Raw genomic sequence first — 15,087 nt, 5'->3', positions numbered from 1 at the left:
GAACTTGATACACAGATTTGAAAAGTTGTGGTTATTTCCACTGAAGCAGAGATAAGTAGAGAGGTTAGGAGAATTTTATTTTGAGGCAGTGACATATATAGAGTATGTTGAGGCAGAAACTACAACATCCTCTTGGAATGGAAAATAGTTTAGGACAGAATTTGTTGGCAAAATAATAGTTAATAATAAACTCATGCCACTGTTTAAATAATGCTATGATTTGTAGCATGAGAGACACTGAGTTTTGTAAGACAAAATGTGATGATCAACTGAGACTGCTAAGTCAGTGTTGCAAGACATAATAAAATAGCAAATTAAACTTGGCATAAGATGGTCAGAGCTGTTGTGTAAGGAATGCTTTTATTGGATGAATTATGCTTGCAATTTTTAATTGAATGGTAAGTTATCATTTATTCATTTGAAACAAATATTGATCAAACAGTGAAATGTTTTATTTATTGGAGACACTTTCTTTACCATGTTACCATCATCAATGCAAGAAATGAAGTGCTTTAACTTTATCAGTGTCCAGTCATTCTACTAAGATACAACATGACATTTCCTAATGTAGCCAAAAGTTGTCCTTCCATCAAAAGCCAGCAGGAGTGTCTCCCATGGTGATATATCATCGGTGCTGGCCCTTTCACACTGTTTACTATACAACATAAACCACATACTATATTAATACCAAAACACAACTGTGTGGAGAAAATTCATTTTATAATCATTTACAATGAAAACATCATTTAAAATATTTACACAGATTCTTCAGTAAAAAGATTGATGAATAAAACAGAAAAGGTAGTATACAAGCAATAGTCTACAATGTTGAAGCAACAAAGAGAATAGCCAGGTAAGAGCAACAATGTGACAATTTTCACAAAATATAGATGGATGTATAGTTTTATTTTCAATGCACTTTTTTATCTAAAACTTTAATACAACACTTACATTGTAGTGATTGCCTGTTTAAACATTGAAACAGTGCAATAGTTAACAGCCAACTCTTGCAAATGAAATTAATACATTGAAATAGAAGTACAACATAAAACTTCAGAAATGTACAACCACAACTGGTTTGAATAAGAACATGATACCTTTGTGTAATTATTCATAGGTGTGCGCCACTGCAAATTGCCTAAAAGCGTACATTATTTCAGGAAAGAACCTGGACAACAGCAAAAGCTGTGGATTTTATCCTTTTCAAATTTGACGCTCATGCTAGAACTATCAGTTTGGCTAATAATCAGAGGTAATAAAATTACTTAAAAAGTTATACTACCAGCTTCTTGTATTGTTAATTAGTATTTAAGAGCAGCAAGACATGGTTGTAAATACTGTATGTTGTACAAGGAAACACACAAGTGAATCATGTCATCATAACATTGCAACATTAACTGGCATCCTAGTTGACAAGTACAGGTAAACCAATTGGTACTTTTTTCAAATTATCAGGACAAAGTTCACAAATTAGCATGTTTTGGTTCTGTACAGTTGCTAATCAGAAGTAGCTTCTGGGGAAATCCTCCGCTTCTTGCTTTTGCTTTTGTCACTGTGGTCCCTTTTATCATGGTCCTTATCCCTGTGGTGCCTATCCCGCTCTATGTCTTTTTCTCTTTCCTGAACCTTCTCTCTGTGCTTGTCCTTGCTCTTTCCCTTTCCCCTCTCTTTGTCACTGTCGTGATCTTCATTTTCAGACCTATTCTTATCTTTGTCTTTGCTTCGGTCTCTTCTCGAATCCACACCATCGTGGCTCCTTTCACGATCCCGATATCGGTCCCGATCTTTATCTCTATGCCTGTCCTCATGACTTCGCCGCTTCTCTCTTTCTCGTCCTTTATCTCGGTCTTTATACGTGTCCCTGTCTCGTTCAGACCCTCGATCCCAGTATTTGTCCTTCTCCCTTTCTTTGTGCCGATCTTTTCTTCGATGATAATCACTATAAACCCTATGTCTATGATGACTGCCATGTTCCTTGCTAAGATTCTGCTCTGACTTTTGGCTATATCTATCCCAATGATCATCCTGATGCCTTTCTTGTCTGTGATCTTCCTTGATAGATGGAAGCCTTGGTACTCCTAAACTTGGTACAAATCTGTTAATATTAATTGGGCATTCAGAAGTGAAAGGTGGCATTATTTGCCCGTGTGCAAGATGCAGAAGACCCAGGTGATGCTGTGGCGGACAGGGAATTGGTGGTGGCCAAGGCATCATATGGTTTGAGCCCAAGACATGTGCTGGACGAAGATCTGGAGCATGAAACCTCAAACGAGGATCAGTTTGAAGGCTAAATGGTGGTGGGAGGAGTGGTGGGCCCCGTACAGACATGAATGAAGGCATCAAATTACCTGGTTGGAAATTAACACCAGGTAACGGTCGCTGAAATGGAAAACCTGAAGGATGACGATTAAGTTGGGGAAAGTTGTGCAGTTGTGACATTGGTGGAGGGAAGATGTTTCCACTCAGTATTGGGCCATCTGAAGGACTGCGGTTTGGTAATGAGGTGGACACTGCTGGCGCCTGAATTTTGTTGTGTGTGGGCACTGTTTTTGAAGAGAATTCAAAATGCGGACCTGTACGTGGCCCATGGAATGGAGGTAATGGGACATTTTCCCTACGGACTGATTGCACGGTCTCAATGGTGTGTGTTGCTACCATTCCTGTATCACAAACACTTTGACCTTTATGTAAAGAACTTGTAGATTCTGTTTCTGATACTGGTTTTGAAATATTCTGAGCAATTGATGGAGAAATCTCTGTAATACAAGGTGTTGGTTCCTGCAATTGTTTACTGGACTGTTCACTTTGGGAATCAATTGTCTCTTCAGGAACCTGTTTTGTGTCTATTTTTTCTTGGTGTTCTTTTGAGGATTTCTTTGCAACTTCCTCTGGGTCCTTTGTGTTTAAGCTCTCATTCTCACATTTATCTTCTCTGTTTTCCAAACACTGCTCCTCAGCATTGTTCTCCGGTGGCTTGTTTATTGTGGAACCACTTTGTTGCTTTCGTACAGCTGCTTGTCTTGGGTCTCTGCTTGCATTGACAACCTTCAAGACGCTCGCAAGAGTTTCATGTGTAGGATCTACCTCTTCTGCGTCTGTACTGGGCTCAGATTGAGCTAACTCAACCTTGGGACTCACAGTTTGCGTTTCAGAACCACTAGAAGTCTCATTTTTCTCTTTTGAGTTTTCTATTTTTACCTTTTTGACTTTATAGTGATGCCGAAGTTTCTCGTGCTCTTCTTTTTTACTTGGCTGTGGTTTTAAAGCTGCAAGACTGGAAAGAAACACTTCAGTTGATACATCTGGTGGCTTGTCTTTCAGTGTGAGAGTTGTAAGGATTCCAGTTCCCTTTGACATTTCAGTAACTTTGGCATCCTCCACGACATCTGCCTTCTCATTTTCCTCTGGAAGATCATGCGAGGCATTTTTATCACTCTTTTGATCTTCAGTGGTTTCTTCAGGTTGTGACATATCTGAATATTTTTTATCAGTCATAGCATCTCCTAATTCAGGCTCGGTACTGGAGACAGGCTTTGCTTCAGTTTCTTTATTTGCATCTCCCAAAAGACTCTGAAGAATGTCGTCCAGTGGTTGGTCTGATAATTCAAGGGCCGTGGATTGGTTTTCCCAACCGACCAAAACTCCGGGAAGAAATCTCAATGGTTTCATGGACAGGATAGGAATCGGCTCAGCTGGCGATGCAGGTGGTGTTTTCAAAATCTGAGGTTCTGCAGGTGGGGACTGTTTGGGCTTGCTTCTAAACTTAGGCAACACTGAAGTGAAGGAATTAAAGAATTGATTTTCTTCTTCTTCCTCCTCTTCCTCTTCAACTTCCACTTCATCTTCCACAAACTCTGGTTTGCTTTTCTTTTCTTGAGGCAAACTAGTAGGTAGCTTCTCAGATTCAGGGACTTCTTCAGAGGGTGAAGCACTAAATGATCTTTTCATTCTTTGTCGAATGATCAATCCAAGGAGAAGGTTCTTGCGAATTTGTTCCAGACCTGTAAAATTATAAAAATGGCTTGTTATTACAGTTTAATCCCGCATTCACTTATGAAAACACAACAATGCGACTCATTCTTTAACCATGCACATCAATTATATAGCTTAAAATTAAATGATACCATATTTAGGTTAAATCTTTGTTAAGTGATTCAGTCGTGCATTTTGCATTTGAAATGAGCCATACAGTTTTAAAAACTACAATATTGCAATGGAAGTCACACAAAATGAATGATTTTTTTTCAAATAAACCTCTGACACTATAATTCCATTTTATCTAGAAAACATTGGAACCTTGATAGATATCCAAATATATGGCACCAATCCAAAATTTGTGACTTCAACCATTCAATATAGTATTTGAACTTTAATTTCAATATGCAATCAGGAAACATCTTAATCATAGATAAACATCCCTTTTCATTTCAATGGTACAATCAAAGCTATAGTAAACACTGAGTCTTATTTCCAAGGTAAGCACGTTTCAGCCAGCCCTGACAGTTTTTGATTGCTTTTCAGATGAAGTATAGCACAACTTGTACAAGGAAGATAGTGCAGTGATTATGTTACTGAATATAATCAAGGGGCTAGGAAAACGAATCCAGTCTTCCTTTCTATGGGTTTTTAAAGTATTTCTAATCAATGTTACACATTCAGAAGTGAGTTCAGTCAACTACAGATTAAGTAGCAAAATAATGATCCAACCAGGCATGGGTTTTGTGTGCTTTCTCCAAGTATAAATCAGGCTATATGAAAGTATGACATTTTTTTTTTTGGAGTTACCAAGTTACAACTGTTGAAAAGTTCAAGTGAGTTTATTGTCATGTGTCCCTGTATAGGACAATGAAATTCTTACTTTGCTTCAGCACACAGAACATAGTAGGCATTTACTACAAAACAGATAAGTGTGTCCATATACCATGATACGAATATATACACACACATGAATAAATAAACTGATAAAGTGCAAATAACAGAAAATGGTTATTAATAATCAGAGTTTTGTCCGAGCCAGGTTTAATAGCCTGATGGCTGTGGGGAAGTAGCTATTCCTGAACCTGGTTGTTGCAGTCTTCAGGCTCCTGTACCTTCTACCTGAAGGTAGCAGGGAGATGAGTGTGTGGCCAGGATGGTGTGGGTCTTTGATGATACTGCCAGACTTTTTGAGGCAGCGACTGCGATAAATCCCCTCGATGGAAGGAAGGTCAGAGTCGATGATGGACTGGGCAGTGTTTACTACTTATTCAATTATGGTTATTTATTATGGTTGAAAATTATTCAACCATAATAAATAAACTAAACATCTTCAACTGTTCGACTGCCAGTGGTGAAAACAGATCATACCAAGTTCTCTTGGTGAACAGTAGCAGGAAGGACACCATACAAGATGCAGGAAAATATAGACAAAGAAGAATTATCTGCAATTGAAATCACATATATTTGATATCCAATAGTGGAGTATTATCAAATTTAATGTTCTACAACACAAGCAAAATGAAAAACTACTACCAGTTATAGAAACTCACCTGGCCCATCAAATGGTAAGAGCCGATAAGGAACTTTTTCCAAGGCGCCCAATGGAATAAGATACATGTCCTTAACCTGCTTCACATTGTTGGCTACCACTCCATACCGTTGCCTGCTGTTGAAGTATGTATATAGTGAAGTGTACATTATCTGATCTTCCTCGGTCACTGGACAGAAACGTATGACACTTATCTCCTGTACAGAGTCAAAGCAAACAACATGAATATTAAATAAAAATCGTTTACACTCTATGTGGGAAAACAAACTTTGATTAATTTCTTCCAAAGAAAACCTGTATTTTGATTTTGGTACAATGCAAGCAAAATCTAAAAATATTTATATAGCAAATGGTCACTTAGTGAATAGGAACAAAGTGAATCATTTTGTATAAAGTTAATGCAAACATTGTATGTAAAATGCTATTCATTTAATTATCCCATAAATTGTATAATTCCTTGTATAAAGTTGTCATGATTTAAATCATCTTGACAATGCTAAATAATGAACTAACCAAGATGTTGTTTCTGTGTGTAAATACTAGAATATGTACCCAAAGATTTGCCACTACAATCAGTTAGTATTCAGCAGTACATGAAACATAAATCTTACTTAGTACAATTTAATGTTTCTAAATTGGCAATGACTTGCTGCAAGTGAGCTAGATAGCAGCACTTTGAAAGAATGGAAACTTTTCATGATTACAGGGCTTGAAATTAACGGTTGCCAATGGCCACCTAAAATCCCGCTGGGCAACCTAAAAGCAGTGTCATTTTGCCTGGCTTGACACTGCGGATACTGGTTTATACCGAAGATAATACACAAAAAACTGGTGTAATTCAGCGGGTTAGGCAGCATCTCCGGAGAAAAGGAATAAGCGACGTTTCGGGTCGGGCTGTAGTGCGGGGTGACGGAGGGTCGGAGCGAATGACGGGCCCCGCACAGCGGCCCCACCTCCTCCTTTACCCCGCCCGCCCTCATAGCGGCCGCTGTGTGCCATTCTGCCAACGGCGATAACCGCTTTCAAAACAAAGCCTCCCGCATGCCGAGAGGAAGGGGGATGTCCCCTTCACTTCCCCCCCCCCTGCCACACCCCATCCATCCTACACTGGTCCCCCAATTCATCCTGTACTGACCCCTCCTTCGCATTCATCCTGCACTGCTCCCCCCCCATTCATCGTGTACTGATCCACCCATTCATTCTGCACTTATCTCACAATCCATCCTATACTAACCCCCCCTCCATTTATCCTGCACCGATCCCCCCCATCCATCACGTAGTGATCTCCCCATTCATCTTTTACTGATCCGCCCAATCATCCTGTACTGATCCCCCCCCCCATCCAGTAGTGATCCCCCATTCATCCTGTACTGATCCCTCCATTCAACCCCCACTGACAATTTTACCTACTCCAACCAACACACTAATTCCCTTACCTCAATCCATCCATTCCGCACCGATTGCCTTCTCAAACCCCCATCCCCCGCCATCTATCCATCCTGCACTGATTCACCCCCCCGCCCCTGCTGCGCTGGAAATGTCTTCAGAGCGAACACTGACTATGTTTGATAACAGAATGCAATCAAATATGTTTTAATTCCCAATGTTATTATTTGTTTTAATCCATAAAGATGGATCAAGTAAATTGTGAACACATGAAAAATTAAAACCGCAGTGTTCGATTACCACGGCTACCGTTGACACGTTATTGCAGAATTCATTCTAATGGCAAATCAATGCTCTTAATATGGAGTATCAGTACTGTAGTTATTTAATATCTTCATTGCTGTTTACAACACATACATCTAATTTGAATGTCTGGTAATGTGACGTTTTGACACCTTTAAACATATTGCCAAAAGAACATTTGCTGCAGTTCTGTCCTTTGGTCATCTCTTGTCAGTTAGTGTAATGTTTAACTGTCAGATGGGTATAGTCAGTTTTAACCGCTATTATCATAAAATGCCTTTAGAAATTTCCTTGCAACCTGTATATTTTGTTGTGGATAAATTATGTGGGAAGCGAGAGTGTTTATGTACCAATAGCAATAACGACCCATGCTATGGCCATGTCTTGATAATTTTCCGTCCTTCACAGAAAACATGCTTGCATCAATCTGTAGTGTGCATGGTTAAGCATATATGTTACTATGGTCAAGGATTGATTGACACAGGTTGATCATACGCTGAATAATCCAACCACATTTTTGTTTGGAAATGGAAAGAAATAATAGAAATTGCATTCATTGCAACATGTAAAAAGAGTTGAGATACTGTATTATAATTTTGCTGCATGTCATTGTGGTATACATCATGTCTTGATTGGTGAATATGTTTAGTTTGTGACTTTATTTGAAGCAGAAATAACATGTGAATGCTTCATTGAGCATAATTCCGATTGGTAACTACGCACTTCGTCCGAGCACATTATCGCACGTCATGCAAGCCGTCTTAAATGACCTCTGTCATTTGGCAACCTAAAAAGCTGCCTAGGTTGCCCGACTGGCAGCAGGGAAAAAGCGTTAAATGAGAGCCCTGGATTATATGTTCTCCTTGCACAACATATATGTGGAGTCAGTATACAATCAACACAGAATTTGTCTTCGTTAATCTCCCAGAGGTGTTTTCACAATTAAGAAACATTTACTCTTTTGAAAGCATGCTAATCCGACAGTTAACATAAATGCACATTAAACTACAGTGAAATGTACTTTAATAAGGCTAAGCAATTTGATAAGAATTTAAATATATTGATCCAAGGAAGGGAGAGAAGATGGATGAGAAATTGAGAGTGAGATTGAAAGTCACAGTCATAGTGATACAGTGTGGAAACAGGCCCTTCAGACCAATTTGCCTAACATGTCCCAGCTATAATAGTTCCACCTGCCAGTATTTGGTCCATATCCCTCCAAACCTGTCCTATCCATGTACCTGTCTAACTGGTTCTTAAATGTTTCTCAAAAGTTGGGATAGTCCCTTGTATTTGAGTAGATGGAAAAAAGCACTTGCCTCCAACTTCCTGGTCCAAACCTGCCTCCTCCAACTCTCCCAGTCCAAACAATGCAATACAATACAATACGGTTTTATTCGTCACATTGCACATAAAGTGCAAGTGAAATTAATTTGTCAGCAGCGGTACAATGATAAAGAACACACACAAAAACACACAAAAAATTTAACACAAACATCCACCACAGCATTCATCACTGTGGTGGAAGGCACAAAATTTGGCCAGTCCTCCTCCATTTTCCCCCGTGGTCGGGACCTCAACCCTCCGCAGCCGTCGCTGCGGGCGTCCAGATGTGCAGACAGGTAAAAGTCATGGTAAGTCCAGAGTCGGCACTTCCCCACCGGAGACCGCGGCTTTAGGTTGGTGTAGGCCGCAGGCCGGCGGTCGAAGATTTAAAGTTCCCGCCGCGCCGCAGCCAGAAACACCGCAGACCGCAGGGCCGACGGTCGAAGCTCCCCTCCAGGGGTGATGGTAAGTCCACACCGGGCCCGCGGTAGAAGTTGGTCGCGGGTCAGCATTCGGAGCTTCTTCTTCCCCTGGGTCCCCCACGAGGGATCCTGGGCTGCGGATGCCGCACCAGCTGGACCTCTGCAGACCGCGGCTTCAGGATGCCGGCAGCCGTGAGCCAGCGAAAAGGAGCGCTCCCCTCCGGCGAGCCCCAGCGAGGGCTCGCCCGCTCCATGCCGAGAGTCCGCGCTGTGCCCGCCGCTGAAGCCCCGGGCGCGCCTCCTGGAAAGGCCGCGCCGATCCTTGCTGTTAGGCCACGGGGGAGGCGACATGGAAAATGTCACCTCTCCATGGAGGAGGCGACCGAAGCGGTTTCCCCCTTACTCCCCCCCCCCCCCCCACACCACACACACACACAGAGACATTAAAAGCATACATTAAAACATACTAAATAAACAAAAAAAGTTGAAAAGACTAACATGCTGCTGACAGGGCTGCCAGCTTGCAGCGCCCCCACCGACCAATGTCCGACAAACCTGCCTCCTCCAACTCTCCCTCTTTTACTCTTGCTCTCCCCACCCTTCCCACTTTCTCACCCTTACTCTATGCTGCACCTCCTGTGTTTTTCCTTCCCAACACCCCCTCCATCTTGCTCTCCCTTTCTCTACCCCCACTATATCAGCCTTCCCCTCCCATTCTCCCTCCCTTACCTCTTCTCACTCTTCTCCCTCCTCCTTCATTATCCCCCCCCTCGCTTATTTTCCCTGACCCTCCTCCACACACAGCTTTTAACCCTTAACCTCCCACTTCCCTCACACACTTCCTACTCTTTGCCATTTCCCTCCCCTACTCATTCACCCCCTTCTCTCCGTATCTGCACCCTTTCATTCTTTCATTCATCCCTGATATTTATTTTGCCTGCCCTAGCTCTGTACATGTGAAGATGGCCAGTAGCATTGAAATGATTCATAAATAATTGCATGTGAAGTGACATGCAAAGTTGAGAGCTGGTTTATTGGCTGCTTTTGGTTTCCTTACCAGCAGATGGCCGAGATAAAAATAATGACCAGTTCAGTACAAACATTTGTGTTGACAAATCAGAGCTATCAAATATTTTAAAAAGCAACTTACCAGCTGAAAGAGGCTATAACTGAAGGCTGAATACAGTGTCACCATTTCCAGCCAGAATGCAAATAATTTAATTACCCATGAATACTGTTAATAAGTTCAGAGGTCACAAGAGCAGAATTAGGCCATTCGACCCATCAAGACTACTCCACCATTCAATCATGGGTGATCTATCTTTCCCTCTCAATCCCATTCTCCTACCCTCTCCCCATAACCACTGACACTGTTACGAATTAAGAATCTATCAATCACTGCCTTAAAAATATCCATTGACTTGGCCTCCACAGCCGTCTGTGGCAAATAATTCCAGTCACTACCGTCTGACTAAAGAAATTCCTCCTCATCTCCTTACTAAAGGTACGTACTTTTATTCTGAGGCTTTGGCCTCTGGTCCTAGACTCTCCCACTAGTGGAAACATCCTCTCCACAACCACACTATCGAGGCCTTTCATTATTTGGCAGGTTTCAATAAGGTGCCCCCTCATCCTTCTAAACTCTAGCGAGTACAGACACAGTGCCATCATTATATTAATCCAATCATTTCAGGGGTCAATCTCGTAAGCCTCCTCTGGACCTTCTCCATCGCCAGCACATCCTTCCTCAGATATGGGGCCCAAAACTGCTCGCAATACTCCAAATGCAGTCTGATCAGTGTCTTAAAGTCTCAGCATTTACATCCCTGTTTCTATATTCTAGTCCTCCCGAAATAAATGCTAGCATTGTATTTGCCTTCCTTACTACCGATTCAACTTGCAAATTAACTTTTCAGGAATCCTGCACTAACACTCCCAAGTCCCTTTACATCTCTGAATTCTCTCCCCATTTAGAAGCGTCTATGCCTTTATTCTTACTACTCCAAAATGCACAAGTACACTGTATTCCATTTGCTGTTTTTTAACCCACTCTCCCAACCTATCCAAGTCCTTCTGCAGAGTCCCTGCCCTCTTTACACTACCTGTCCCTCCACCTACCACTCTAAATGGTGGCCGACTAGGAAAAGGGGAGATGCAGCGAGACCTGGGTGTCATGGTACACCAGTCATTGAAAGTAGGCATGCAGGTGCAGCAGGCAGTGAAGAAAGTGAATGGTATGTTAGCTTTCATAGCAAAAGGATTTGAGTATAGGAGCAGGGAGGTTCTACTGCAGTTGTACAGGGTCTTGGTGAGACCACACCTGGAGTATTGCGTACAGTTTTGGTCTCCAAATCTGAGGAAGGACATTATTGCCATAGAGGGAGTGCAGAGAAGGTTCACCAGACTGATTCCTGGGATGTCAGGACTGTCTTATGAAGAAAGACTGGATAGACTTGGTTTATACTCTCTAGAATTTAGGAGATTGAGAGGGGATCTTATAGAAACTTATAAAATTCTTAAGGGGTTGGACAGGCTAGATGCAGGAAGATTGCTCCCGATGTTGGGGAAGTCCAGGACAAGGGGTCACAGCTTAAGGATAAGGGGGAAATCCTTTAAAACCGAGATGAGAAGAACTTTTTTCACACAGAGAGTGGTGAATCTCTGGAACTCTCTGCCACAGAGGGTAGTCGAGGCCAGTTCATTGGCTATATTTAAGAGGGAGTTAGATGTGGCCCTTGTGGCTAAGGGGATCAGAGGGTATGGAGAGAAGGCAGGTACGGGATACTGAGTTGGATGATCAGCCATGGATAGATATATGGACGGGAAAAGGAATGGAGGGTTATGGTCTGAGCGCAGGTATATGGGACTAGGGGAGAATACGTGTTCGGCACGGACTAGAAGGGTCGAGATGGCCTGTTTCCGTGCTGTAATTGTTATATGGTTATTATATGGTTATATTGAATGGCGGTGCAGGCTCGAAGGGCCGAATGGCCTACTCCTGCACCTAATTTCTATGTTTCTATGTATCATCTGCAAATTTGGCCACAAAGCCTTCAATTCCCTAATCCAAATCATTGATATACAACGGGAAGAGGAGCGGCCCCAGCATCGACCCCTGCAGAACACAGCTAGTCACTGGCGTCCAACCAGAAAAGGCCCCCCTTTATTGTCTCGCTTTGCCTTCTGCCATCCAGCCAACCTAGCATTTTCCCTCTGATACCATGGGCTCTGGTCTTCTTTAACAGCCTCAAAGGCCTTCTGAAATTCCAAGTAATCAACATTCACTGACTATCCTTTATCAATCCTACCATTTACTTCCTCAAATAATTCCAACGTTTATCAGGCAAGATCTTCCTTTCACCAAACCTTGCTTACTTTGGCTTATTTTATCTGAATGAAGCTAGGGTTGACTTTATGCCCATTTGCAGTATGTAATATTGTTACTCACTGCATCTTGCTGGTGAAATTGCATTGCTTTAATTTAGAGAGGTTGCCAGTGTTGTGGTCATACCTAAATTTTGTTTGTTGCACTGTAAATCGAGTTTGTGCCCACATGTGCAATAAGATAATCAGCTATAAATCCTCCTACAAGTCTCGACCCAGCACCAATGACTCTTACATTGTTCTAACAAATCCCAACATATAAGCTCATGGGCCAGCATTTCATCTTAGAGCTCTGCATGTTATAACCCACAAGGCTTTACACTGATTACAACAATTTCAGATAACCAACCTTTCTGGTTTGGTATTTTTCTCTCTCCACAGATGCTGCTTGAGTCACCATTTCCTAGATTCCACTTTATTTCAAATATCCGGCCACAGCAGTAATTGTATCTCACAATTTAAGTTTCATTTTTACGTTCATTTTAAGTTCATAAGCTCTAGGAACAGATTTAGGCCATTCAGCCCATCAAGTCTACTATCTTTCCTTCTCAGCCTAATTCTCCTACCTTCACCCCATAATCCCAGACACCTTTACTAATCAAGAATCTGTCAATCTCCACTTTGGGAATATCCATTGACGGCCTTCACAACTGTCCGTGGCAAAGAATTCCACTGAATCACCAAAGAAATTTGAGACCTCTTGAAATAAATGCTAGCATTGCATTTGCATTCCTACCGATTCAACTTGAAAATCAACTTTTTGGAAATCCTGCAGCAGCACGCCCAAGTCCCTTTGCATCTCCTATTTAAAAATTCTCTCCCCATTTGGAAAAAGTCTTGATTCCTACTACCAATATGCATGCCTCCACGCTTTGCTACTCTGTATTCCATCTGCCACTTCTCAGCCCATTCTCCCAACCTGTCCAAGTCCTTTTGCAGAGTTCCTGCTTTCTCAACACCAAAGATCTTATAGCGAGCAAGTTGGTCCACTCTGCTAAAAAGTCGTAGTAGGGTCATGGATAATCTTCCGCGCCATTTCCGTAACCAGCTTCCGTCATGGCGTCAAGCTAATTCAGCGAGATTCTGCTACATCAGGCTGAGAGATTAAAGGATAGACACAAAATGCAGCGGGTCGGCCGGCATTTCTGGACAAAAGGAATTTGTTAAATTTTGGGTCGAGACCAGTCTTCAGATCGAGTCAGGGGAAAGAGGAACTCAACCCATCCTCATCCTCATCCCCCCCACCCCTCCCTCCGACACGGAGCAATCGCCCCCCCCCCCTTTTTTTGTTAAACATCTATTTCCTTCGGGTTTTTTTTTTAATTTCCCCTTTACCATTTCCGCACTTTTTCGATAGTAAAGTACTGTTTCGTGCGGACAGATGGACGAATGCAACGATCATAGAGCAGAATAGGTGAGGAAAGATCTTTGTAGGTGACATTTCGGGTCGAGATCCTTCTTCAGACTGAGTCAGGGGAAAGAGGAGCAAGAGATATAGATGGTACTAAGGACAAATGAATGGAAGATATGCCTATATCTCCCGTTTCCCTTTCCCTTGACTGTCAGTCTGAAGAAGGGTCTCGGCATGAAATGCCCACCTATGCCACTCAATGATCGTTGCTTTTGTCCGTCTGTCCGTGCGTTCGCTCGCTATCGGTGCCGGCGCTCCTCCCCTCAGACTCCGCCAAACAAACACACAGCATGTCCGGCAGATCGGTGCGGGCCGAGACCAGGTGCCGGGCGAAGGATGACATCAAACGGGTCATGGCAGCTATCGAAAAAGCCGACCCAAAATATCACCTCTCCAGAGATGCTGCCTGATCCACTGATTTACTCCAGCCTTTGTGTCTGTCTTCGATTTAAACCAGCATCTGCAGTTCCTCCCTGTACAAGGTATGTGCCGTTTTAAAAAAAACAAAAAAAAAACATTCAAAACATTTTAAAACACATAAACTGTTCCCCCGCAACGCTGCGAGAGGCATAACTGAAGTCGGGTCAGGGTTACTGCAGTGACGGAAATTACACTCCGATGCGTACTACAAGTCATTCCATTGTATTTCGCAGGAGTGGACCATCTTGCTCGCTATAAGTAGGTATGTTGCAAAGCCTACCTGAAGCGTCGTTGAAGATCTGCTGCTGAGGGTGCGCGCGATTTTGGCGCCGTTTAGAGGGGGCGGGTTTAAAACGCGATTTTCTCTAAGCTGTTCCAATCGAAAATGTTCAGCCTAGTTAATTATTAACGAAAAATCGCTGGAAGACCCCGTCGCAAAAGCTATTATTAGGTTTAAAGGCCTTGAATAATAGTTATAGTTTAAAAATCAATCTCTAAACCCGCGACCGCCAGCAACCGCAGGGTCTCATAAAGCAAATAGCAGAAGTTAGGTTGTATATTTTTACATTAAAAAGGGCTTCTAAAGATCCCTTTATACAAAGTTTAATATTGCGAGTAGCTCAATTTGGGCCCATTATATCCCGCAGTATTTTTCTGGGCATTTGGGGCACAAATCTACCGCAATGTGAACGTTCTAAACCAGCGCGTTCCACAGGGACCCACTGGAAAGCTGATTTAAATGGGCATTTATTTACAGCAATTAAACACTAAATTCCTTCCATTTGGCCTATAAATTAATGTAAATGAGATTTAAAAATCATGTTTTATTGTGAATTATTTGTGAATATTATTTGGACATTTAGGCTATTTAAAAATGTTAATCATTTATTAAGAAATGGATAGATGTT

At 42.1% G+C, this 15,087-nt stretch overlaps 1 protein-coding gene across 5 annotated transcripts in view; it reads right to left on the bottom strand.

Annotated features, from left to right (window-relative positions):
- Positions 1-430: 430 nt before the first annotated feature.
- phf3 (PHD finger protein 3) overlaps positions 431-15,087 on the bottom strand; it is a 110,087-nt gene continuing 95,430 nt past the window's right edge. For all 5 annotated transcript variants that reach the window (XM_033021875.1, XM_033021877.1, XM_033021879.1 and 2 more), the window contains 2 exons: positions 5,529-5,724; positions 431-4,001 (listed from right to left, as the gene is read on the bottom strand). In XM_033021875.1, coding sequence (XP_032877766.1) covers positions 1,498-4,001; positions 5,529-5,724 — 2,700 coding nt within the window. In that variant the 3' untranslated portion in view covers positions 431-1,497. The remainder of the gene's footprint in view (positions 4,002-5,528; positions 5,725-15,087) is intronic.

The sequence above is a fragment of the Amblyraja radiata genome, chromosome 5 (genome assembly GCF_010909765.2).
Source record: "Amblyraja radiata isolate CabotCenter1 chromosome 5, sAmbRad1.1.pri, whole genome shotgun sequence".
Taxonomy (NCBI): Eukaryota; Metazoa; Chordata; class Chondrichthyes; order Rajiformes; family Rajidae; genus Amblyraja; species Amblyraja radiata.
Note: the sequence above shows the minus strand (reverse complement) of the source record. Positions and strands in the feature narration are given on the sequence as shown.